Source organism: Durio zibethinus, chromosome 24 (genome assembly GCF_047325235.1).
Source record: "Durio zibethinus cultivar Kanyao isolate XHJ-2024 chromosome 24, ASM4732523v1, whole genome shotgun sequence".
In the NCBI taxonomy this organism is placed as follows: domain Eukaryota; kingdom Viridiplantae; phylum Streptophyta; class Magnoliopsida; order Malvales; family Malvaceae; genus Durio; species Durio zibethinus.
Window position 1 is genome coordinate 794,356 of NC_143185.1, and position 25,750 is coordinate 820,105.

A 25,750-nucleotide genomic window follows, 5' to 3' on the forward strand; every position below is an offset into this window, starting at 1 on the left:
ACCCAATGCTTCTGTTCTTCACTTTCGTAATGACTATGAAAAGCTTTTGTTGAATTGAAAAGGAAAAGGAAATGTACAAGGATTTGCATATGAATGAAACCAATTTACAATTATCCAAGTAGTGATCCAATGGAAAAATAGTAGCACCTAATACTAGGAAGTTAGACAGATCTATCACCTTCATTTGTCAGTAAGGATGGATTTTCACTTCCCAAGCTTTTCTTTTCCTTTTTTTATATGTAAAGGGTAGTCTAAGAAAATTGTGCAGTAAATCTAACTTATAATTTACATATATTATCCAACTAGAAATAAAAATTTTATTCCTTTTCAAGTTTTATTTGAATAGACGATAAAATTAATTTTGATAAAATTAAAAATAATAATAATTATTATAATTACAATTAAAAAATAAATTATTAATAAAAAATAATTTTTTTAAAAATATTTATATTAAATAAATATTCCTGAAATTAATATTTATATTTAATTAATAATGTGTTATATTTAATCACATAAAAAATACAGTAAAATCCAAAACTAACTTTAATCTATCCCAAGAAAACTTGCCTTCCAACAAAGACTCAATCACATCAAAGGTCTTTTCCAAAAGGAAAATTGACATGAACATAAGGAGTTAAAATAAGAAAATCAAATAGTAAAGTTGAAAGAGAGAAGAAAAGCACCTCTATTTAAACCACTGCTTGTAAGACTCAATTCTTAGGAGGGAAAGATTTCCACTTGCTTTCTTCTTTTTTCTTTTCTTTTCTTTTCCACTTTTTTAACATGTTTAAAGGGAAAAGAAATGCATAACTGGAAACGCAAGAAGGCATGATGTGAATAATACTAACGGCAGAAAAATAATGCATATAAACAATTGCAGGCAGCTTCAGCAATTACATCTATACGTATAAAACAGTTTTCACAATATTTTTCCTAGAACTACAAAAAGAACGAAGCTGATTTTCATCTGTTGTTCCAAAGCCTGAGAGTTGGACACCGTATTGCTCCAGCCTATGAATATCACGCGGAATGGGAGATTGCCAGATTCCCTCCCACCAAGCTGGAGGAAGAAGAGGTGTGAAAGCACATTGATTCGACTGCCCCCGACAACTCAATGGCCCTGCAAATCGGTTCCATACATGTCCCCAACCCACCTGAAGCTTCAAACCTTCTGCCAACAAATTACCCTGGAAGCTACTTAGGAAAGAAAAACTTGAACCTGTAGAATTTTCCCCTGAAAAGACCAAGCAACTATAAGATACTGCATCACCAATGATAGGAGAGATGTTCAAGCTAAATAAGCCAGGAATGCAGGGATCGGTGTTACCTATACTGTTTGCCGCAGCCAGTGCAGCAATTAACTGAGCATAGGTAGTCGCAACACGTCTGTAAGCCCCAGAAACAACTGCATGCTTTGCACGAGAAGCAAGAAAGAAGTCCACAAAAGCAACCCACCTGGGTGCGGGGCCCCAATCTTTCACTCTAAAATCCAAATTTGGTGATGTTTTAATAGCATAAGACACATTACCACTGAAAAGTTTATAATCAAAATGAAGAACCTGAGAATAAGGTGCAAATACATCAGTATCTCTACTATGCACTGATATATGAAGGTTATTTATCACTTAATATTGATTTTATTCTTTTTTGGAGTGGGGGGATACCAAGTTTATAATCAAAATGAAGAACCATAGAAAAAAGTGCAAATACACCAGTATCTCTACTATACACTGATATATGAAGGTTATTTATCACTTATATTGATTTTATTCTTTTTTGGGGTGGGTGGGGGGATACCAAGTTTATTACCTCAGCAAATTCACTTATATTTGGTGTAATGCTTCTTACAAAAGAAGGGGTATCAGATATTACAACCACCCTGGGTCTTGACACTTGCTGTGAGTTACGTCTTGCCCTTTTGAGGCAGTTCAATGCAGCCTGTGCAGCTCTCACCGACCTGAAACATGGAACAGAAGAACTAGCATCACTAAGCAATTTAGATGCCTGCCAGATAATTATAATCTCCTCAAGACCGTCAAGTGTGTTTTTAAAGCACATAAGATTTAGTTATTATAATTTGTGTAAGGATTCAGTTTTTAGAATTTTGGTGGTTTTAAATATTTTTAATTCAATTACTCTGCAAAAGGTTGCCAGCCAACACATATGATAAATACTGGAATTGTTTTTCTCCAATACCTATTCATAAGCATCCGCATATGCAATGTAATATCAGGGTCCGTACCACCACCAAGAACCCAATTTACTGCTTCCTCAACATCTTTTGAAGGAGAAATGAGAATTCTCATGAGTTCTCCAAATACATTAGGGCGTGAACGAAGAGAATCTGGCTTTCCAAATAACTCAGAAGCAGCATTCCTCATATCAGGATGTATGTTCTTCAAGAAAAACTGAGCTGCTACAGCATCTGTGGTGCCTTGATACCTAAAGTATTATAGCTGGTAATTCATCGATAACTACAAAAATACTAGGACAATTTATATCAACAGAGTTCACTCTCTACCATATGATAGGTTGGCGCCACTTCCTCCAATTGCCACAGAGGGCATTTGTTTTTGCCGGCTTCTCAAAATCATCAGTCCTCATTACCAGATGCCTTCCATACTCTTTTACACAGCCATTTTGTCTCCATAGATGCTTCACTTCTCTCAGTGTAAAGGTGAGATTGGAATACAAAATGTAATCCCCAAAAGGATATTTACCCCTGAACAAAGAAAAATGAAAATATAAATGATCACAAGAAAAGCAGAAGCATAACTGCAATGAGATACAAAATCATTAAGACATTCTCCAAGACACTACCATGCTTTCCTAGTTAGTACTTCCCGGAGCAAATGGATATAAAATGGAGTACATCTTAGACATTTACCCTTCTAATTCTAAACCAATTAAGCAGTATGAATTTTATATCAGGATAACCCTAAAATAATATTTCCTGCTAACCAAGTAAAGTGTTAGACAAATAAGATCCTTTAAACACAAAACAGAAAGGATTGAGAAAGAACCAATATGCCTGGTTTGCCCAATGATCAGTGATCGGTTCAACATTACACTTAATGCTGCAGCAGTTAATAGCTTATACATTTCATTTCCAAACCCGGCTTCGGATGCTTTTCCTATTACAAACCCATGTCTACAGAACTGTTCTGGAGGAAGCTCACGAATTCTTGGAGCACCTGAAATTAAAAAATTTACATGTAATTTTCCTCATAGTTTTGTCAAAACGGACCCAAAATTCCTAAACATCAACTTCTTTCAAAAGGAATTAGTCTTATAAATAGTTATAAAAGAAATTTCCAAATCAAAATTTCATGAAAATGGGAACTAAAATTTTTCACAGTCTAATGTAACATCAAGAAATAAACTTTGTTTTTTGTTAATTTCAACCTTAATTTATTCTAATTTCAAATTCCAAGGCAAATAAAATTCTCCAAAAAGAAATGGAAAGCAACTTTTTTTTTTTTAATTTAACAATGGAAATTCAGCTAAATATAAAACGGAATCAATAAATAAATAAATAAATAATGATTACCATTTAATTATCCAGAAAATGAAAAATAAATAATGATTACCATTTATAGAAAAGTGATGATGAATAATCCTTCGAACTCTAAGACTCTCCTTCAAAATCCTTCCTTTAAAAACCTTCCCCATTTCCTCCACCGTGGCACAGCTCTTCGCCGGAGCTTTCTTCGGCGCCTCAGCAGAAGACAAAATGCCGTCTCTTTTGAGCTCCCGGAGCTCCAGCTGGGCAGGCAAATCCCGCATCGCCCCATTCGCCATCGTCGTAGTCGGCGGTGCGTCGACGGATCTTAGCGTCAGCAGCATCAGCCAGCTTATGAAAGTAAAAGCTGCGCAGAGAATTAGAAACCACCGTACCATAGCTCGCTTCCTCCTTGAACCGCCATACCTCATCATTTTTTTTTCGATTTTTTTTTTTTGGAATTTGATTTGTTTTTCGAGTTTCCAGTATGAAGGGAAGCTTTGTTCGGATTTCCTCTGTTTTTTTTTTATTATTATTTTTCAAAATTAAGATTTGTAGTCTGATTACGAGGTTGCGTCGGTGGCCACTGCCAACTTTCTTTTAAAAAAAAAAAAGTTTTTTTTTTTTATTATCAAAGGTGGAGCGGTGGCCGTATGAGCTGCCACGTAAGCTACGTAATCTAGAGATATGAAATTTAATAAAATAAAAAAAAGAAATAAGATATTCATGAGGTAAAGAACAATTATTTTTATACTTAGATATGAAGATATTTTATAGATAAGAGAATGATTATCTTTTATTTTAATAATTAAATGAGTGTTATGTAAATTTATTGATTTAAAATATAATATTATGCTATAATATAAATATAATATAAAAACAATATAATTTAAAATTTTAATAATAATAATAATATATAAATTTAATAAAATTAAAAATATATTTTATATTTTTATCAATATAATAAATTATTTTCGTATAAAATATAATATAAATATATAAATTTTTATATTTCATATAATATAAATACACGAATTTATAGTTTACTGTCATGATATACAGTGGACCAAAAAAATGGTGCCATGATTTTAACAGAAAATGTGTTCTATTTTTTAACAGAAACTTAAAACTGGATAAATTTTTTCTTTACATGTACTGTTTAAAAAGAAAAAATGGCCAGATTTATATCCCTTTTTTTTTAACACAGATTTCTCTTCAAATTATTCATTAAGAATATGTCAAATTAAGTAAATAACAGACAAATGACATAACGTATTTTCAATTGTTTTTGAAATAATGATAGATAATCAATCTTCCATGATCACATTTTCGCCAGCTTGAAGGAATTGTTCAGAGCAAATCTGTGTTGCCTTTGGGGAAAACCGATCCTTGTTTAGAATCTCAACTCAAAGCAAAAGCAAGAATAGGAAACAAAAGCCCAAGTTGTGCGGTAGCCAATTAAAATATCTAATCTCCGACAGACCAATGTGGAACTCTTTTGGTACAGCTCAAACCTGACACAAAATTAAGGTTCATCAATCATCATCCATGCCAAAAAGTCTTTGCTTCAGCTTTTGATCGGTGCAACCTGAGAAGATGTAACTACAAAGTTGGTGAAACTGAAACCTTTACTATCATCAACTCATTATGCATCTTAGATATTACAACCGCCTCCCAAGTCCAAACCACGCCAGCTTTGAAGATCAGTATCAGCAGCAGAAGAAACCCACTCCTTCTCTCTCTCTCTGTCTCTCTCTACCATGATCTCTGCAGCTCCTTGTTTGTTAATCAAGTTAAACCAAACCCTTAACGATAGCTAGCTTGTTAACTGACTTCAAACCCTTGTTTCCATGCAAACTAAATGGTAGCTATTAGTACTACTGTATTTTTGGTTACAAAGAAAGAGGATTATGAATGTTGAAACAAACCCGTTTCTTCTTGAATCATGACACTCATCATCATCATCAAATAAAAGTTAAACCCCTGCCACGATTTGTTGATTCCAATGATTTTGTTCAATGTATTATTTTCCATATAATAATAACAATATAGAGTAGTTTGGTTCATAATCTAATCAATAAGGTAGCTGATGTTATAATTACTCAAAATCCATGATCAAATAACCGATGAAGTAGGGGAGAAGAGATCGTTGAAGCACAAAAACTGTGCCAAAACAGGTCAATGGTTATTGGTCAACCCTGCTAAAAACAGATAATAAAACACCAAACCAGAACAACTCTCTCCCAATCAAATTCCACGAGAATTTCATGTCCGTGCATTCCCTCCACCCTCGATCATTTCAATTTCGATTCAAAGAAAAACAAAAACTCAAAAAATATTGCAAAAATATTTCCTGTCCGTGCATTCTCCTCCCTCTTCGCATCTTTCTCTATCTAATTTTCTTCAAACCATTATTGTTTCCTTTCCTTCAATGTTTTCTCTTTTTTTTTCTTTTCTGAAAGCTTAGCCATGGAAAAGAATCACATGCCTGAAAAGTCATCAAGTTTTAATAAAGGAGACGACAACGGCAAGAACTCCGTAGTCGGCGACACATTTCCGGGGACAGAGTCACCAAAGTGTTCTAACGAAGAAAAGTCAGCTGCAGCTGAGATAACAGAGGTAGAGATAGAGAAACCAGAGGAATTGAAGGCTGGACAAACTGAAATTGAAGAGATTGAAAAGCCTGAAGAGAAACAAAAAGAAGGAGGTGAACTAGGAGAACCTACTTCTCCACCTGAAATCGAATATACCCTGGAAACAGCCTCGGAAGATATTGAACGTTTCTTGTCAAATATCTGCACCTCAAAGGAGGAGGAGGTTGGGGCAGGTTTGGAGATTCCAGAGTTTATTGAGAAGTATTTGGATCTTGTCGAAGAGAAAATATCTAAGCTTGAATCGCCTGAAACAAAAGTGAAGGGGTGTCAGCTTCCTGAGGATGATGCGTCGTTTCTTAAAGCTGTGGACCAGATATCAAAGCTGTATACAAATCTATCTACAGTCTTTAAATTGGATTCCAATCACGGTCCTTTGATCGACCGCATTTGTCGGATTCAGCAGCGAGCTATGTCTTATTTGGAGGATGAATTCAGGTCTCTATTGGAAGAGTCAAGAACCGTGGAACCTTATCAGAAACAGGAGGTTGGAGATGAACCCGGTCAAGATCAATCCGCTGAATCAAATGAAGAATCCAACTTTCCAGGGTACTCTCTGGAAGTTTTGGCCAACTTGAATAAAATTGCCATGAAGATGATCTCCGGAGGATATGAATCTGAATGCTGTGAGGCTTACATGATCACCAGGAGGAATATAATTGAGAAGACCTTGAGAAATCTAGGATTCGAGAAGATTAGCATTGATGAGGTTCAAAAGATGCAATGGGAATCATTGGAAAGGGAGATTCCTCCATGGATCAAGGCCTTCAAACATTGTGCCAATGTGTACTTCTCTGGAGAGCGCAAGCTCGCTGATACTATCTTCTCTGGCTATCCTTCCTTATCTGACAGCCTTTTCAGCAACCTTACACGAGGCGTGTTCATTGAACTTCTCAATTTCGCAGAAGCTGTCGCCATTAGCAAGCGTTCCACGGAGAAACTCTTCAAATTTCTTGACATGTATGAGACCTTGCGTGATAATCTTTCCGCTACTGTTAGTGTGTTCTCTGAAGAATGCGTCAAGGAGCTCAAGGCCGAAACATCAACGGCTCGTTGTCGGATTGGTGAGACTGTAATTTGCATATTTTGTGATCTTGAGAATTCAATCATGTCTGATACAGGGAAAACCCCAGTTCCTGCTGGGGCTGTTCATCCTTTGACTCGCTACACGATGAATTATCTCAAATATGCATGTGATGAGTATAAGGGTACCCTAGAGCAAGTTTTTAAGGAGCATGCTAAGATTGAAAGAGCTGATTCAACAAGCAGGCCCCGGGATTACGAAGGTGACTCACAAAACTACAACAATGATGAAGAAAATCACTCCCCATTTTCGGGGCAGTTGATGAGAATCATGGATTTGTTGGATTCGATTCTTGAGGCCAAGTCCAAGCTTTACAAGGACGTTTCCTTGAGCTGCATTTTCATGATGAACAATGGACGTTACATATTGCAGAAGATCAAAGGATCAGCGGAGACCCGTCAAGCGATGGGAGATACCTGGTGCCGCAAGAGATCATCTTATCTTAGGAACTACCATCAGACTTATAAGAGAGAGACTTGGATGAAGCTTTTGGGTTGTTTAAACCTTGAGGGATTGAATGTGAACGGGAAGGTGGCGAAACCAGTACTTAAAGAGAGGTTCAAGAGCTTTAATGCCATGTTTGAAGAAATTCACAAGACTCAAAGCTCGTGGGTGGTGTCCGATAAGCAACTGCAATCAGAGCTAAGGGTTTCCATATCAGCAATTGTGATACCAGCCTATAGATCATTCTTGGGAAGGTTCTCTGGATACTTGGATCCTGGAAGACAAACAGAGAAGTACATAAAGTTCCAGCCTGAAGATATAGAGACTTACATTGATGAACTATTTGATGGAAACCCTACTTCAACGACAAAGAGGAAAACATAATTAAGCAATGGAAAGAAAAAGAAAATCCAGCCCTTTTGTATGAAGAAAAAAAAAAATTAAGATGGTGAGGACTTGGGTAGCTTTTTCTTTAGAGGCCAAAGCTGCTTTGATCGTTTCAATTAGATGTGTCGTTATAGTTAAGAAACATGCACTTTGATTAGCGGGTACATAAGTATATATTGCTCTGTTCATCCAAAATCTGTGAAGCTGCTCTGCTGTATTTAATTTGAAGGCATGGATCTTTTGAATTTAATTCTTGTACTTTATTTTTGATTTGTTCTTGCATTTTCTTTTTGGATTGAGTTGGGAAATTAATGTTGAACACAAGTGGATTATCAGGCAAATTTCTAACTTACAACTATGGATTTAAGTCTCTATAATTCTCTTTATAACTATTAATAAATGAAAAATCATCTCAAGAAGCATGTATTATTAAAGTATATTAATAAAATTAATATAATTAAAAAAGTATATATAATAATTTTTATTATGTAGACACTACCTCCTCATTCTCGTTATCGTGCTCTTTCACCCTTCTCTCGTTTTGCCTTTTTTACTTTATTCACTTAAAATAATATGATTGATTTTAATAAAATTAATTATTATAACGAAAAAATTAAAATTAATAATGTGATATTTGTTAGATGCAAAAACAACCATAATAATAAAATAATTATTGCGAGAAAAAAATTAGCATTAAAAATATTAAATTAATAATTTTATATAATAAATTTATTAAAAATTTGAATATAATAATTTTTATATTTAATGTTTAAACATATTAAATTAATAAAATTTTTTAATTTTTATAAAAAATATATAAAAATATAACAAATCAAATGCGGATAAAAAAATGAATAAAATTAGAAAATATAGTTGCAATCAGAATCAAATTTTCCCTAAATCTCAAAACTCCATTGCAACAATAAAAATTCCATTCGTCACAACTTTTTTATAGCTTTTTGATAATTAATTGTATTTTACTGAAAGTACAGTAGAATCCAAATCAATTCTTCCAAAATCATAATTAGGAAACTCCTTACCCAACTTTGCTCCTCCACAGCCTCCGAAAAACTTACCTCACTGCCTCTTACAGAGTCCCAACCTATCCAGCCCATCACCCTTTGCACATCAACACATGAAATCTCTACTCCAAAAAAATAAAAAAAAAACAAAACAAAACAAAACAAAAAACCCTCTAAATATGAGGGTAATATGGGGATTCCAAAAAGTCCAGCCCGTTTAACAGCGTCGTACCATGTCCACAATCCAAATTACCCCCCCTCGCAGACCCAAAACTGCACTGAACGCTCTCCTCTTCTCGTCTCCTCAAGGCCGAAGCAGATAAACACTTTGCAGTTTCTTACGGCACGGTTTGATCAAAAGCTCCAATTCCTACGGTTAACCACACGAAGCCTTGTGCAAAACAAACAACCCTACTTTCAAACAAAACCCTAATCGTCAATTAAAAGAGGTTTTTCCCTAATTCCCTCTCCATGACGTCGGAAATCGACCTACTTGTTATGCTTACCCGCCGTTGATTCTCGCCAGCGTCAAAAGCATTCGATTTTTACAGGTTCTCTTTTTTTCTTTTCCTCCATTGTCTATTTTTCTAGGGTTTTCTTTATTTAATAATTATTCTTGCGCCACAAAGTTTTGCACTTTCAGTTAAAGCCCGTTAATTTTTTAATTATTTGATAATTAATTCTTGCTTTTAAGTTCGTTTCCATTATTTTTTCCTGAGCATAATCGAATGCTTAATTAAAGTGGTTTGCTTTGTAGTTTAAACTGTTTGATTTGGAATCCCAATTTTTTTGAAGTTGCAGCCCACTGCAGTAATGGAGAATTTTTTTGTTAATTGTCATTATCTATTAGCAGTAAAATGATAGAGTTTGAATAATTTCCTGTGAAAAGAGGAAAAAAAGGGAGGAAATTTTGAATGATTTGAGGATCCAGGACCTATTTAGTTAAATAAGGTTATTGCAATAGAAGCTGCACTCTTGTAGGAGGATGCTTTCGAAGAAAATAAGTCGAACTTGCAATTTAATGTAGTTGTGCTTATTTTGTTCAATGTTTTGTAATTTTTCCAGCTAAATGCAAACAATTGTTGTCCTTTGTCTTACAGCAGCTCCTTTTGGAAGGTTGCATTTTGAAGGTCTGCCCTGTTTTTGATTGTTGATCAGCCTTCAATAGCAACAATGGGCAGTTCATTTAATCCGCAAATCTTGGTGGAAAAGCTAGCCAAGCTCAATAACTCCCAAGCAAGCATAGAGAGTATCCTGTCAAAAAATAATTGCGGATTATGTGCTTCTTTGCCTATTTGGGACAGTTCTTTTTGGGATGGTTTTGCTTTCATTGTGGGCTTAGGTCTTTTCTCACACTGTCATGTGTAGTAATTGAGCATATACTTATTTTATTACTTCTCAAACATAATTTATTACTGATTTCAGTTTGATATTGTTATCTGGTTGCCATGTAAGCGAGAGCAAATGAACTTTTAAAGCTTATTTTTGCATCCTTAACTTTTTAAGCTTTATCACATTGGTGTATTTTCCATATGAATAAGGCAAAACAAGTTGTTGAAACTTGGGACAGACAATTTCACTGCTCTCCTCGTGAGCAGAGATTGGCCTTTCTGTATCTTGCCAATGACATTTTGCAGAATAGCAGGCGGAAGGGTTCAGAGTTTGTTGGTGAATTTTGGAAGGTTCTTCCTGATGCACTTCGTGATGTGATTGAAAGCGGGGATGAGTTTGGAAGGAATGCTGCATTGCGTCTGGTATAGTCATCTTAACTTTCATACAGGTCTTGTTTTCTTCTGCTCTCGACTGAAATCTCTGTGAAGGGTTGAAATTGTCTTACAGCCCCTCTTCATGACCTAAAGTGACAGAATCAAGGTGCCTAACTTTCTTGTTAAATGGAAGACCTGAGTGGTTGCAGTTAGGTTTCTTAGGAATGTGATATTGTTATCTAGACAGCAAAGTTAATTTGATGATGCTTTGTTGATAGTGATAACATGATGATATTTTGCTTTTGTTGCCAGTTTAATAGCATGTGGAACCTCACTTATCTTGAACTGGTTACTCTAATAAATTTGTCTATAACTAGACTTAGGTTAAGTTTAAAAAATCACATGTATTACTGTTCTTTGGGTTCCGATTGGTTTAAAGTACTTGCACTTTTTCTAATGGTTGTGGTTAAATTATCAAGGTCCAGCAGTTGAACTTTTGTTTTAGTACATCTATTTTTCTAGGTCTAGTTTACTCGCTTGGTGCGCAGCTTTTGGTGTACTGCATGTCCAATTTGTAACAATTGAAATGCTGTTAATGGCACAATCATTGCACAATGTATGGTGTTCCATTTTCATTTTATTGCTATATTGTGGTTGGTTTTTGTATTATTTTCTTTCAATACATATGTTTGCTTTAAATTTTTACTGTTATATTTCAGAATGGCTGTTTTCAAAATTAGCATAACATATCTCTTTTCTTTTTACTGCTTGAAATGCAGATCAGTATATGGGAAGAGAGAAAAGTATTTGGTTCCCGGGGACAAATTCTTAAGGAAGAGCTTGTTGGCAGACAATCAGAAAATAATAATAGAAATGGCAGGCATATAGGCGCCAAGCTGGTAAGATAAATTCAATGCTGACTGCAGTTTTCTGTTATTTTGTGGTATTTACATGTTTGTGTCATAGACCAATGTCATTTCTCCCTTATATTCCTAGCAGAAGCAACCTGTTGGAAGTACAGTGGACAAAATAGTTTCAGGCTATCAAGTTGTTTATGGTAGTCAGATGGATGAAGATGTTATATTCAGCAGGTGTAGGAATGCTATTAACTGTATTGAGAAAGTAGATAAGGAAACTAGAACTGATGTCAATTCAGGTATGACCCGCATTTCTCGTCTTGTTAGCATGAGGATGTTATACTTTTAGTTTTTTCATGAAAAGTTAGTACCTTCTACTCTACTACTATCCTAATCCTTGTTTCAACTTTTTCTTTCTTCAAGGAAAAAATTGTTGCTTGAAACATTCTTAACATCATAAGACTAACTATTTCTCATTTGAACGATAGTTACTTACCCTGGAGACTTTGATTACATATTATTACACTCTTTTCTAAAATGTCAAATTTCTTTGAACAGGCCAGTTTCATGGATCTGCACTAGTGGAGGAGGTGCAGGGTCATCATGCTGTGTTGAGAGACTGTATTGAGCAGCTAACAATTGTTGCATCATCAAGAGCTAGTCTAGTCTCACATTTGAGAGAGGCTCTTCAGGAACAGGTTATTTAGACTAATCTATTTACGAAAACATTGTTTGTGGTAGTGTTAAAATAAAGCTGATTCACTTTTGTTGTCAGGAACTCAAGCTGGAGCAAGTTCATACTCAGCTTCAGGTTTGACACTACTTTCCTGATCTTTTAATTACACTTGTCGACATTATGAACTGTTTGCTTCTATATCTCAGCTTAAATACAGTTAACAATATTGTAACTTCTGTGCATGTGTGCATTCTGACCATTTTCATAATGTTTTACAGGCAGCACAGTCCCAATCGGAACAGGCTGGTAATATCTGTAGACAGTTATTAAATTGTGACAATCCCCAGTTAGTGGCTGAGCCAAGTTCAAAGGAATCTCACACATCTGTTGCACCTCAAAGTTTTTTTCCGGGTGCTGCAGAGCAATCAGCTCCTGTGATGTATGCCCGGCAAGTATCTTTTCCTGATAATTCTGGCCACATTGAGGAAGATCCTCGGAAATCTGCTGCTGCTGCAGTGGCAGCAAAGCTAACTGCATCGACGTCCTCAGCTGAGATGCTTTCTTACGTCCTCTCTTCCCTTGCGTCCGAGGGTGTCATTGGCAATCCTATGAAAGAATCTTCTGGTGATTACCCTTCTGAGAAGAGGCCTAAGCTTGAGAATGACCAGCCTTATATACCATCTCAGAATCCCCAACAAGCTTCAGTTCCACCATTCCCACCTCCCGAATCTCACCAACACATTGTTGTGGCCACAACCCAGCAATTAACTCCAAATGAAGTGCCACCTCCTCCATCCTCATCTCCTCCACCTTTGCCACCGCTGCCACCAATGCCACCATATGCTGTGCCCCAGTACTTGCCAACTGCTGGATCAATAAATGGTGCACCATATAGCTACGGCATGACTCCATCACAGCACCCTTCCTTGCCTGGTTATTCAGTGGTTGGGCCTGCAATGACCAGCGTCTCCACATTTGCCTCAACATCAACTAATTCGTACCAGAGTTTCCAAGGTTCTGAAGGCTTCTATAATCAGCCATCATCGGTGCCAACAGCACCGATTCCTCGGCAATAGAACTTCAGTTAGGATGCTTAAACTGAAATATTTTTGTCAGATAAGACGTTTTTGTTCAGAAAGTAGTCCTCTCAGCACCAGACATTTCTTTGTTTGGGTGCCACGTAGTGTACATCATGTGCACATTGTAAATGTTTTGTAACTTATATTTTTCCATCGTGTTTGAGTCTTTGGTATTTAAAACTATTTATCACATTCTTGAATTGGATTGGATAACAAGATTTTAGTTAGCTTGATTGGTCGGTTGCATGATTCACCAATATAGTTGATTTTGTAACAACTGTTTCATTGCCAAGATCATTGTGATTCTAACTCTGGTAATCCAGCATGCCGATCTTAATATGCCTTTAAAGCAAAGTATTTAATTATGTGCTTGTCGTGAATGGAAGTTCTGATTCCTTTGTTGGGAATACTTGGATGAGGATCTCATCTCATTTCATTTGGTTAAGCCTTATGAATGACTGCAACGTGACATGTACTGTAAACATATACAGACATTAACATGTCCTATTGGAAAATGGTCTTTTCCTTTTTTCTAAGAAAAAACAAAGAAGAGAAAGAGGACGGTGGCGAACTGGCGATGAAACAATCAAGCGAGTATGACTTCTAACGTGGATTATTATTTTGAACAACCATCTAACTATGTCTGATGTCTATGCCTCACTCAAGCATTGGCAACACGAAGAAGCCGATCATAACACGTTGACCGTGCGTGGAACCTCTTGCGGTCAAAGAAAAAGAATCTTCGAGAGACTGATCAGTTCCAAGGTTTTGGGATCGTAACGAAAATTTGATGTCTTAACTTACAACTAAAGCCATAAGCAGCTTGGGGACAAATTAAATCAGTTTTTGAGTTACAAACACAACAGACGACTACCAAAACGTTGTTGGAAACTTAGAAGTTGTTAACCCTTTGTCTCTCTCACCATAGATCTCCCATATATAATGGAACTTCTTCCATTAAGGTTTAAACGGAGATATTTTCAGTTCAATGTTGATCATCATCAGTTAACTATCGAGGAAACACATAACTTAAAGATTAGGAAAACAGTTTCCTTCTGTTTTATAGTTTTACAATTCAATTTATATAATTACTATATTATTTATTTAATTTATTACCTCCCATGTGTAGTTCACTATTACAATAACATGATATAACTTAATAGTAATTTTTAGAATACGGAGCAATGAGAGTTATGCTTTGTGGCAAAACAAAGATGGGACTGTCGAATCCCAATTTTTTGTTTTTGTTTTTGTTTTTTAATTTAATTTTTCATGTGTATGTGAATTACCTATTCATTCTTTTTTTCGTTTTATGTCATGTACATAACTTAGGGTAACAACTAGCATCTTAATTGATGAGCTGATAAATGTTGACTTTTTCCAAAGAACAAACTCCAGTCCAACAAGGAAACGGACATTCCTTACAAATCGTTAAATATTTAACTTAAAATTAATTTATAATAAAAAATTTAATTTAAATATAAAATTATAAAAAAATTATATATTTATAAAATATAAAATAATATTAATTTAATAAGCTTCTATTATATATAAATGAAAATAAAAAAAATTTATTACATGACATTTAAATGAGATAATAAAAAAATTATTGACCCTAATATTATGTTAAATATTTAATTAAAAATTAATTAATTATAAATAAAAAATTTTAATTTTAATATAAAATTATAACATATTAAATATTTATTAGATAGGAATAACGATGCTTTTAACAAGGACAAAATTGTGGAGACACAAGACAAGACAAAAGCACCAACAGATCCCAACACTGATACGCAATCAGAGAGCTTTGGAAAGTCTGAATTTTCAAACTTCTTGAAAAGCCAAAAAAAAAAAAAAACTAAAAAGAAAGAGAATGCTTATTTGAATTTGAAAACGACAAATGGAAGGCTGGTCTCTTTGTGGAAATAGTGAGTGAAGATGGTATTGAAATTTTGACACGACAAGATCTAACATTCGAATTCCTATCCTTGTTGGAAACTTAGGAGTTGCTACCCTTTGTCTCTCTGACCATAGATCTCCCATATGCAATTGAACTGCTTTCATTAACGTTTAAACGGAGATCATTTCAGTTCAATGTTGATCATCATCAGTTAACTATCGACGAAACACAAAACTTAAAGATTAGCAAAATAATTGCCTTCTGTTTTATAGTTTTATAATTAAATTTATATAATTATTATATTATTTATTTAAGTTATTACCTCCCAGTGTAGTTCCACTACTACAAAAACAAGAAGAACAGACATTTTGTGAAAACACAAGACAAGACAAAAAAACTGACAGATCCCAACACTGATACACCAGCTAGAGAAATAGTGAAAACGACAGAATGAAAAGCTAGGCTGGTTTCTTTGTGGAAATAGCAAAAGAGAAATAGTGAGTGATGATGGTAACAAAGATTGAGAAAATGAAAATAGGAAAAACAGCTGGTTGAACTTGAGACAGCAAAATGAGGAACAAAAGCTGAGAAAAGCCGTCATGTTGTATTGCTTTAACGACTCAAACGAAAAAGGTCGTCGTGGGGGGGGGGGGGGGGAGAGACATGATAAAGTACTATTGGTCTGATTTTAATTGGATGTTATGTTACATATACATATAATACCATATGTTATGTTTAAATAATGGATTAATTTGGTTATGATTATATATCCAGAGAATTTACATCATAAAACACTCACCTTATTAAAAAAAAAAATTGAGAAACCAATCATTATAATTTGTGGAAATCAATGTTAACGTCGAAAACTTTGGTTTTTCCCTCCCCAACAACAACAATTTCTGTCATTAATTACTATTTGTGCGGAGCTTAGCTGAAGGGATAAAATCTTGAATTAATCATAAAAGAAAGGAATAGAGTGGATAACGATAAAAACTATGAGTATTTTTTAATGTTTGTGTTCCAATATTTAAGTTAAAGATCGATAAAATAGTTAAGTAAAAATGAGAATAGAGAAAGTAAAAAAAATGTAAGATGATTTAGATGGGATCTCGTTGATCTTATTTATAGTTAAAAGATGAGAGTTTTTAGATAATTTAATTTGTCTAAAATCAATTTTATAATCAAGGGTAACCTAAAATATTGAATTGATTTAAATGTTATTTGTTCACTTAAAAAAATGATAAATCAATATTAAAAGGAGTTCGTTGGATAAATTGATGATGTAATTGAACTGATCTGACATTGAAATCTTAAATTAAGTTGATATGTTATATTGATTTAAAAATTTAAAATATCTTTAATTATTTATTGATTATTTATTGATTGTCTTTAATAAAAAAATGATTAAAATATCTTTTAAACTTGAAAATATTCCTAACAATTACCAGCAACAATAACTAATTAATTAGCTCATACTTTAATTTGGCGATGAACTTGTGACTTTTTTTTTTTTGCTTGCAATTGTGACTTTGTTGACCTTGCCATTAATGTTTTAGAAAATGCATGTTTTCAAATCTTAAGGTACTATATCAAACCAAATATTTTTCGGAGAAAAAAACAAGAAGGAAAAAAAAACCATTGTTGAAATCTGTCTTTCAGCTTTGTTTCACTACAACGGTAAGAAAAAATAAAGGAAAAGCAAAGGGATGGATTATGGATAAACATTTGAAATTTTGATATGAGAAGGTCTAACATTTGCATTCCTAGCCTAAAATTTGACTAAATAAAGTGAAAGAAGAAGAAAATTAGAGGGTGAAGAAGTGAACAGTGATTTAGGGTTTGTGTTACATAGCTAAATAGTGTGTACGAAGCTAAGGAATATAAATAAAAGAGATTCAAAGAGAAGAAATAGGGTAAAATGAACATGAAGGGTCACGTCAAATAAACGGTACAAATGTTTGAGAAGGCCACATTACTCCTTTTATGATAGTAGGACCGACAACAAGGACGGGGCGACCCTGCCGTCTAATAACCAACATTAACTCCCACATCTGATAGGCCTGTGTAAGTGCAATAATTTACTTCTGATCTCTTCTTTCCAATCAAGCATTCATGCCCAAATCCCACTTGTATATCTTAGGAAATATTATATATATTGACCGATTCAAAATTTTTTTTAAGATGTTCATTTATTACAATGCGTGTTTGTTGAATGGTGAATGATAGTGAGTAAAGTTACTAAAAGATTAAGCAAGATATTTTAAAAATAAATTGTGAGGATGTATGGTAGAAAATTTTTCTTTAAAATTTTTAATTTTTAATTTTTAAAAGTATCCATAGACATAAACATAGTAAATTGGGGTCAATTGACTCACTTAATTTTTTAAAAAACTAAATTATATATGCAAAAAATATTATTATTATTATTATTATTTGTATTGGTGCTTTAAAAATTTAGTAAAAGCATAAAGTGAAAGGTTAAACAAATAAAACTTTCATCTATTTTTATAATGATGATGATATTAATATTTAGGTTTCAAACAAGATGCTAAAAATTTTTTTATATTTGAATATAAATATAATCATATGTTAATAGTATCTATGATTAAAATATGAAATGTGATATATATCTATGAAAATATAAATATTTTATATAAAAGTAAAATCATATATTTTATTATATAAATATAAATAAATATTTTTAATTTACTCAAAAATATTTTTTACCTATATATTTAAAAATATCTTTTGCAAAATAAAATATAAATAATAAAAGCAGTAGTTAAGCGATTTTCAACTCAATTTATAAATTTAAATATAATCATCTCATTAGATGTGATTGCATGAGATATTATCTCATTGTAATATTTTTTTATTAAATATACACCTTTTTAATATTTAAAGCTATTGAATTTCAAGCAAATTTTTTTAATAATACAATGAAATCATTTATATGTTTATATAATACAAGAATTAATATATGAATATGATTCCACTTGGTTTATTTCTAGTTACACCTCCGTACATATATATATATATATATATATTACTGACATGCAAAAGGTAAAGTTTAACTCGATTTAATCAATTTTGAGTTAGCTAACCTTCGAGGAAAAATAAAAAACAAAAATTCATCTTACTTAATTATCCGCGGAATCTTTTGCAAAATTAATCTCTTTCTCTATTATTGCATATATGCAGATTCTTTTGATGATTTGTTTCTATAATTAATGAGATGTAAAAATAACTATTAGCATAATTTAAGGGTTTCTATTTTCGTGTCTATGCATGATAAAATATACAATATCTTTAAAAAAAAAAGAGAGAAATTTGATCATTCTTATTCCTACAAATCCCCTTTTGCTTTTGCCCTTGTTTCTCTCACCATCACACGTTATTGCGCTGACGCTAGTGACGAGATACTTTATTTTGTTTTATGGATTTAATTACTACTTTGAATGTAACAATAAAACATGATTCCCCTCGAAAGCTTGCCCATGGTTTCGATTCTCTTTCTCTCCATGTGTGTGTGTACATATATATATATATATATATACACACACACACACACACACACACCAACCAAAGCCTCTCATCATTCCTCAACAGAGAGTCTCTTACTCACCACTCCTAAGCCAAAATCCCCAAACTTTTTCTCTATTAATTTCTTCCTACAAAAACACTCAGCTTTACTTGAAAATGAATTGCCAGACTGGTTCATGGGGATATTACATGCCAACCAGCAGGACTACTGTTGGGGACCCATTGGAGAGGATAGAGATGTTGGCTTCGGAGAATGCAGTGGTTATCTTTAGTATTAGCGGTTGCTGCATGTGCCATGCGATTAAGAGGCTGTTCTGTGGCATGGGAGTGAACCCAACTGTATATGAACTTGATGAAGATCCTAGAGGGAAAGATATGGAGAAGGCTTTGATGAGGCTACTCGGAACCTCTTCTCCCGCTGTTCCTGTTGTGTTCATTGGTGGGAAACTTGTGGGTAAAATGGATAGAGTCATGGCTTCTCATATCAATGGCACTCTTGTTCCTCTTCTCAAAGAAGCTGGAGCTCTCTGGCTTTGATTATCTTTTCTTGTTATCTTGTGCTTTGATCATAACAGCTGAAAAGAAAAGCCCCCCTCCCCCCCCCCCCCCCCCCCCCCAAAAAAAAAATGATTGGTATAGATAAGTATGACAGAGGAAGAGGAGTGGTGGTTTTGGAGTCTCCTCCATTTTGGGTACTGCAACGACTGATATGTCTTTGTTTCTAGGCTTCTTTTTTCTTCTTCTTGTTGATGTTTTACAAGTGGATCTTTCTTGTTTTTGCTCTGTGTTTTCACTAATCTTGATCTCAAGTGAAATGTAATGGCTTCCTCCTCTATACAAATCAAAACAAAATAGTGATTTCCACCGAGTTTTCTCACTTGAATCTTCATTTTACATTTGTTTCTATCCATTTTAATGATTTCCACTACTATAGTGTATGGCATGTTAAGAGTTTAAAATTTTAATGGCGGACTATCTTACCTGTGACTCTGATCCTTTTGACATCCATGAAAGATTTTTCATTTTTTGAACGAGCAATGATAGTTGGGAGCTTAGGCAAGAACCCCAGTTTTTGACAGCCGTAAAAACAGTAAAAAATAAACACCAGTGCAAGACTTTTGCCGAAATTCGCCAGGTTCAAACCCAATTATTTACAGATACACCACCATGAAAAATCGTTTCGTGGAGGCCCCCCCCCCGCCCCCACTCCTACGTACATGGCTCACGAGTCGCGAGTTTCGATGCACGTACAATATTTTCTACTCGTTTTTTAACACGTGTGATTTGTGCGGAACTATGATGACGTGTCCGACTTTGTGGGCTAGGAAGATGAGAGAGAGAGAGAGAGAGAGAGAGAGAGAGAGAGAGAGAGAGGGGAAGGCCTAGAGCGTTGGGAGTTTTGACCAAATGTTAAGACTGTGTTTGCGGATGGCTTCTTCTTTTGGGTTTTGTCTTTGGCTTGAGATTCGCTGATTCTGTCTCAATGCTGATAACCTGTATCCATCCTTTCGGCTTAATGATATGGAATTTGTATGAAATTTTATTGGATGAAGTTTGTGAAAATATTTTAAAAATAATTCAATAAAAAATTTAGTAAAAATTTAAATTGATAAATTAATATAATTTAATGTAAAATTTAATAATATATAAAAAATATAAAAAAATATTATTTATAATTTAAGTTTGATTGATATTTATTTAATGATAATAATTTTATTAATATTTTTTAAAAAAATATTTATCTAAAAAAATATTAAAATCTATTAAAATTTTTTTTAAAAAATTTACACACTTAATTTAGATAATAATTTTTCAATTTATTTATTTTAATTTTAATTTAATTATTTTTAATAAAAATTTTTACAAATTTTATCTAATAAGCTTTATCTAATTTTTTTTCCTAATAATAATGCCAATAATTATAATAATAACATGTTACATAGTCTGACAAAATCAAAACTGTGGATTTGCAGAAATTAATGGAATTTTGGACCCTAGATTTTCAGCAGTGGATCATGAATGTAGGATTTGGTAGGGAACAGTCATTATGATATGGCCTTTGACAAGATGATTCTCAACTTTAGATCAAGTTGGTCCCACATTTAGACTTTAAGCTCAACTTTGGATCTTCCAACAGACAAAGCGACTAATCTTATTTTGACTTAAGCTAAAAGGTTATCAGCATCCATCTTTGACATACATAAATTCTTGGAAGTTTGAATCATTATTTTTTAGGGATGTCAATATAATAAATAAATAGATATTTATATTAATGATTCGAGTGATAAAAAATTTAATTTTTTAAATAAAATTTTAATTTTAAATATTATAAATAAAAAAATAAATTTAAAAATTTTTAAATTTTTATAAGATTCAATTCAATTCGATTTTAAATTAATAGAATAAAATATCAAAAAATAAAAAAATATTTATTATTATTTAATATATTTATATTAATAATTATAAATAATTAATAATAAATTTGAATAAAAAATTTATTATTGTAATAGATTATGAGTATATGTGAATAATATTTTTTTTGAATATTCAATATTTAAAATCATTTAAATTTTAATAAATAATAAATATTTAAATTCATATCTAAATAAATCACTCATATATATATAAAATATATAAAATTTTATATTTATAGAAAATTTTGGATTTAAAAAATTTTATTTATTATTAATTAAGAATAAATTTGAATTTTTAATTAAAATTTTGTTAATTTTATATTTTGATAAAAATTTTAAATAAACAAATATTTTTATGAATTTAAATATTTAAACACATAATATTTATTTAAATAGATCCAAATTTAATAAATATTTAAATAAATTTAAATATTATAAATATTTAAATAAATTTAAATATTATAAATATTTTAAAAATAACGAATATTCATTTCCATTTCTAATTGCGTCGAGCAAATGCAAGTATTGATGTTGTTGTGGTTATGTTAGTCCCCCACGACCTTTTATTTGACATTCACCCTTTCCCAGCAAACAATTAAACATACCAAAAAAAAAAAAAAAAGGGGAAAAGTGTTATTGGGAAGTCATTGTTCAGCCCAAAACTCAAGAAAATGGGCTTTCTACCCAGTTTTAGCCCATTTTTATCAGCAAGATCAATATTCTATATTATTTATTTGTTTATTTTTATGTTAGTTATATATTTTGATATATACCTTATGAAATTAATAAAATATAAAATTATTTATTCTCAATTTATACCAATAAAAATGTGATGATTATTTTATAATTTATAAAATTATTTATAAATTAACTTATAAATTATTTAAATTCAGCTTTGCTCCCCTACCATCAACTTCAGCTTTGCTCTTTCCTACTAACCAATTAAAAATATGCCACGTGAAGATTCAAACAGATGATCAATCCTTACAATGTTATCAACTGACTATTTTCTGAGAGATTCGACTAAAAATCTCTTTTTTTTTTTGTTTCTCTTCTCGGCGAAAAAAAAAATAGAAAAATGGAACTGAAAAAGGAAAATAAAGCTAACAACAAAATTACTGTGAAAGAAAAAGGAAAGCGTGAAGATCGGGTCTAATCTGGAGTTCTTTTGAAATTTAACCAATGCTTTTAATATGTAAAGTCTGGCTCATATAAAACTCCCAAGAAAAAAAGAGCTTCGACGATTTATTTCATCCATCTTTTAAGGTATTTTATTATTATTTTTATTTTGTTGTGATTTAAAATTTTGTTTTGGACTATTTTCTTAGTTTTGAAACTCTTTTTAATTCTTTTCTTGCTTTTAATAGTTAAAAAGGTTGAACTGTTGGAGTGGAGTGAGTTGTGATTTTAAAATCTGTTACTTTTCTTTCATTTTCTAGGTAATCCAAACAGAGTGTTCTGTTTATTTAAGTTTCTGTTCAATTTTCTTGCTTTTTCTTTGGTTCTTGGGTTAATGGTGAATTTGAGAGTGATTTTTACTTTTTTTTTTAAAGGAAGGGTTTTTATTTGTTTGAAAAGTTGGAAAATTGAAATGCTGGAGGAGGAGCTGGTAGAACTTAAGTTCCGATTGTATGATGGATCGGATATCGGTCCATTTCGATACTCACCTGCTTCAACCGTTGCAATGCTCAAGGAAAGGATTGTTGCTGAATGGCCTAAAGGTTAGTGCTTCCTTTTTCTCTATAAAAATTTAAGTCCTTTGGTTTCCATTTCAATTTGGTTTTTATTGCATTTTGCATTGTAATTGTAGAAGTAACTCTAAATTTATTCAAAGGCCAGTTTCTAATGACTGAATTCTCATGGTGTTTTGCTTTAATGGTAGTCCTATGGGTGCATAATTGGTTCCATGTTTCCCTTGGTACTTTTTTTTTTTGTAGTTAGGGCTTAGGGGTTCACTGCATGATGCTTTATCTTTTGAGAAGTTTCTACTTTACATTTGTTCATTTTCGTTGGGAACGGATTTTGTTTCATTCATTTTTGGAGATAATAGCATGAAAGTGCTACTTTCTCTCCATGCCTTAAAGATAATGTAGTGGGGAAAATTTGTGTTTAAAAGTTTTTGTTTTGAAGTTATTTTCAACATGTGGCATTTAAGTTTGATTGTTTGAAGGTGCTTAATTGGCTTTTATCAGATGGTTGTATCAATTGGTCACTGGCAGGCTTTAATTTAAATAATAATTGGTTGTTACAAATCCCCAAGTTTTCTAGCCTTGAAATTAACTGCAATGAATATGGTTTTCTCACAGGAGACTCCTCAAGTTGTTTAATTCCCAGCAACTACACCTTGTGTTTTGAGATCCTATAAGTGGATTCTTGCTCTCTGATGTGATTAATGTTTTTTTGGATGAAGCTGACATTGATTGCTTATGCATGACTGAAGATTTCTATTCATGGGTTTTCTCTACCATCCTATTCCCTGTTGGTTTTGTGTTCCTTGTTTTGGACACATCTCTTCATCCTTTTGTTGCATATTGTGCATGGACTGTTATCAATTTGACGTCTAATATATGTTCATTTCCACATGCGGATGATACCGCTTTGAGATAAAGCAAGTGGTTTGACATATGTCTTTTTATCCAAATTTTAGTCTTGGTTTTTTCTGGAGTCTTCTTTCTTGTGTCTTTACTACTTCAAGGTCTTCAATCTAAGGGTAAGGTGACCTTATATATTCATTTTGTAATACTTGCTAAACTAACTTTGTAAAGAATTAAAATATCTATTTTATCCTTCTGGTGGGGAGTATGCCTTGTTCAATCGTCTTGCTTTTCAGCATTCACATTTCTTGGCCTGAAATTACTTAATAGTTACTAGTTTATTTGACAATCTGCTGTCATTGCTGACTATGAATGTTTTATTTGTTTCGTTTCCCCATCTTGTTGTTCTTCTTTGTTGTGTTAAATGATATTTATACCATCAAGTAGTAGTGGCTTCCTTGGCAATACTGTGTTTGAGTTTACTTTTACCCACCCATCTTTAAAGGTTTTTACCTTTCATATTTTTGCCCAAAATCCTTTGGCCTTGATAATCTAGGATGATTATGAGGATAGGATACTTAAAAGAATGTGTGAATTTGCAAGGTTTCTACTAAATGGTTGGACTATTTTTTAGACTTGAGACTGCCGGATGGCTTAATATGTCCCTTTTATGCCACTTGCCTTAACTTATTTTAGCCTGTGGATAGTCACATCTCTTCTGCTGATCACAAGGGAGGCACTGAGTGAGACATAGAGAACCGTTTTGCATGTGTTGATGAACCAATCACACATAAAGGGCAGCCTGGTGCATAAAGCTCTCGCTATGCGTGGGACCGAAGAAGGGTCGGACCCACTGGGTTTAATGAACCAATCACACATGAGTAATGAAAATTGTGTTTGGGCAAGGAATGCTTCATATTTCCTTTCAATTTTTCTTGTGTTCTCTTTCTTTTACCACTTCATTTGTGAAGTTGTGGTAGATGGTGAGTGTCAAAATGGATAAATTAGAATCAGTATACCTATTTCCGAAATGTTTAACCCTTATCGTATTAGGGTGGTGGAAGCAAAGATCTAGTTAAAAATGTTGTCTTTGTGCTTTATATTGTTGAATCTATGATGTTTTCATATGTCTTAGATAAAAAAATTGCACCGAAGGGAGCCAATGACATCAAACTGATAAATGCTGGGAAAATTTTGGAGAACAGCAAGACTGTTGGCCAGTGTAGAGTACCTTTTGGTGATCTTCCAAAAGCAGTCATCACCATGCATGTTGTTGTACAGCCGTTTATAACAAAAGTGAAAACAGGTACTCCAATCTTATCCACATTTTTTTTCTGCTGCAAGTAATTTATTTATTGACTACTGAGAGTAAGAGTTTGAATTGGATCGGAAGCTTTTATCTTGTATTAGAGGACAAAATATGCATGATCTATATGCTTTCTTTCCTGCATATTTTAAATGTTAAAATGTGGTTAATTTTTGTATATAGCAGAAAAAAAGGTGGATGAGGCCTCCAGGAAAAACGTCTGTTCGTGTTACATATTGTGAAAAGGTTTGGTCTTGATTCAGATTCAAGCTGGTGAGATAGCGTCACGGGTTCCTAAGATCTGCTGGGCTATGACCATGGTCGTGGAAGCAGAAATTAATTAGTAGAACAGTGCCATCCCTCATTTTTACATGGTTTGTTTTGAGGTCATTCTTGAGTAACAGTGATGTTGGTGATGATGTATTTACGTCTTTATAAAATGGGTGTTTCTTGTATTAGATAACAGCTTTTTTTTCTTTTCTCTTCATTATTTCTCTAACAGAGCTTATGGATTCATTGACATATACACGATACTCTTCGAACCATGATCTTGAATACCATCTTATTTTTTAAGGCTGATGCCACGTTTAAGCACATCTCTAGGATGAGCATACATGTTTGTGTGTGTTTATGTATGTGAAT

At 33.0% G+C, this 25,750-nt stretch overlaps 4 protein-coding genes and 1 pseudogene across 12 annotated transcripts; 4 read left to right on the forward strand and 1 right to left on the reverse strand.

Moving 5' to 3' along the window:
* Positions 1-834: 834 nt before the first annotated feature.
* On the reverse strand, positions 835-4,082 carry LOC111316526 (uncharacterized). The gene is made up of 7 exons (XM_022918485.2): positions 3,591-4,082; positions 3,032-3,194; positions 2,522-2,722; positions 2,197-2,442; positions 1,810-1,957; positions 1,328-1,559; positions 835-1,234 (listed from the first exon to the last, which is right to left on the reverse strand). Exons 1-7 carry the CDS (start codon positions 3,934-3,936, stop codon positions 900-902), a joined length of 1,671 nt encoding a protein of 556 aa, XP_022774220.1. The 5' UTR covers positions 3,937-4,082; the 3' UTR covers positions 835-899.
* Positions 4,083-5,730: 1,648 nt separating this feature from the next.
* On the forward strand, positions 5,731-8,384 carry LOC111315880 (exocyst complex component EXO70C2 pseudogene; annotated as a pseudogene).
* Positions 8,385-9,024: 640 nt separating this feature from the next.
* On the forward strand, positions 9,025-13,641 carry LOC111316529 (uncharacterized). Of its 4 annotated transcripts, none has more exons than XM_022918490.2 (8): positions 9,025-9,641; positions 10,191-10,339; positions 10,597-10,844; positions 11,576-11,695; positions 11,796-11,952; positions 12,212-12,351; positions 12,429-12,464; positions 12,608-13,641. In XM_022918490.2, the coding sequence occupies exons 2-8, from the start codon at positions 10,264-10,266 to the stop codon at positions 13,403-13,405; spliced, it is 1,575 nt and encodes a 524-aa protein (XP_022774225.1). In that variant the 5' UTR covers positions 9,025-9,641; positions 10,191-10,263; the 3' UTR covers positions 13,406-13,641. The 4 variants fall into 4 exon arrangements, with proteins under 4 accessions (XP_022774225.1, XP_022774224.1, XP_022774223.1 ...); XM_022918489.2 differs by having other exon boundaries at positions 9,288-9,641; positions 10,194-10,339; positions 11,793-11,952; XM_022918488.2 differs by having other exon boundaries at positions 9,289-9,641; positions 11,793-11,952.
* Positions 13,642-18,864: 5,223 nt separating this feature from the next.
* Positions 18,865-19,672, forward strand: LOC111315881 (glutaredoxin-C1-like). The gene has a single exon (XM_022917895.2). It carries the CDS (start codon positions 19,011-19,013, stop codon positions 19,389-19,391), a length of 381 nt encoding a protein of 126 aa, XP_022773630.2. The 5' UTR covers positions 18,865-19,010; the 3' UTR covers positions 19,392-19,672.
* Positions 19,673-22,294: 2,622 nt separating this feature from the next.
* LOC111316530 (membrane-anchored ubiquitin-fold protein 4-like) lies at positions 22,295-25,704 on the forward strand. 6 transcript variants are annotated; one of them, XM_089753775.1, is made up of 5 exons: positions 22,308-22,534; positions 22,636-22,707; positions 22,822-22,989; positions 24,938-25,108; positions 25,292-25,704. In XM_089753775.1, exons 3-5 carry the CDS (start codon positions 22,860-22,862, stop codon positions 25,348-25,350), a joined length of 360 nt encoding a protein of 119 aa, XP_089609901.1. In that variant the 5' UTR covers positions 22,308-22,534; positions 22,636-22,707; positions 22,822-22,859; the 3' UTR covers positions 25,351-25,704. The 6 variants fall into 6 exon arrangements, with proteins under 6 accessions (XP_022774228.2, XP_022774232.2, XP_089609902.1 ...); XM_022918493.2 differs by lacking the exon at positions 22,636-22,707 and having other exon boundaries at positions 22,295-22,534; XM_022918497.2 differs by lacking the exon at positions 22,636-22,707 and having other exon boundaries at positions 22,295-22,534; positions 25,295-25,704.
* The last annotated feature ends 46 nt before the right edge of the window (positions 25,705-25,750 follow it).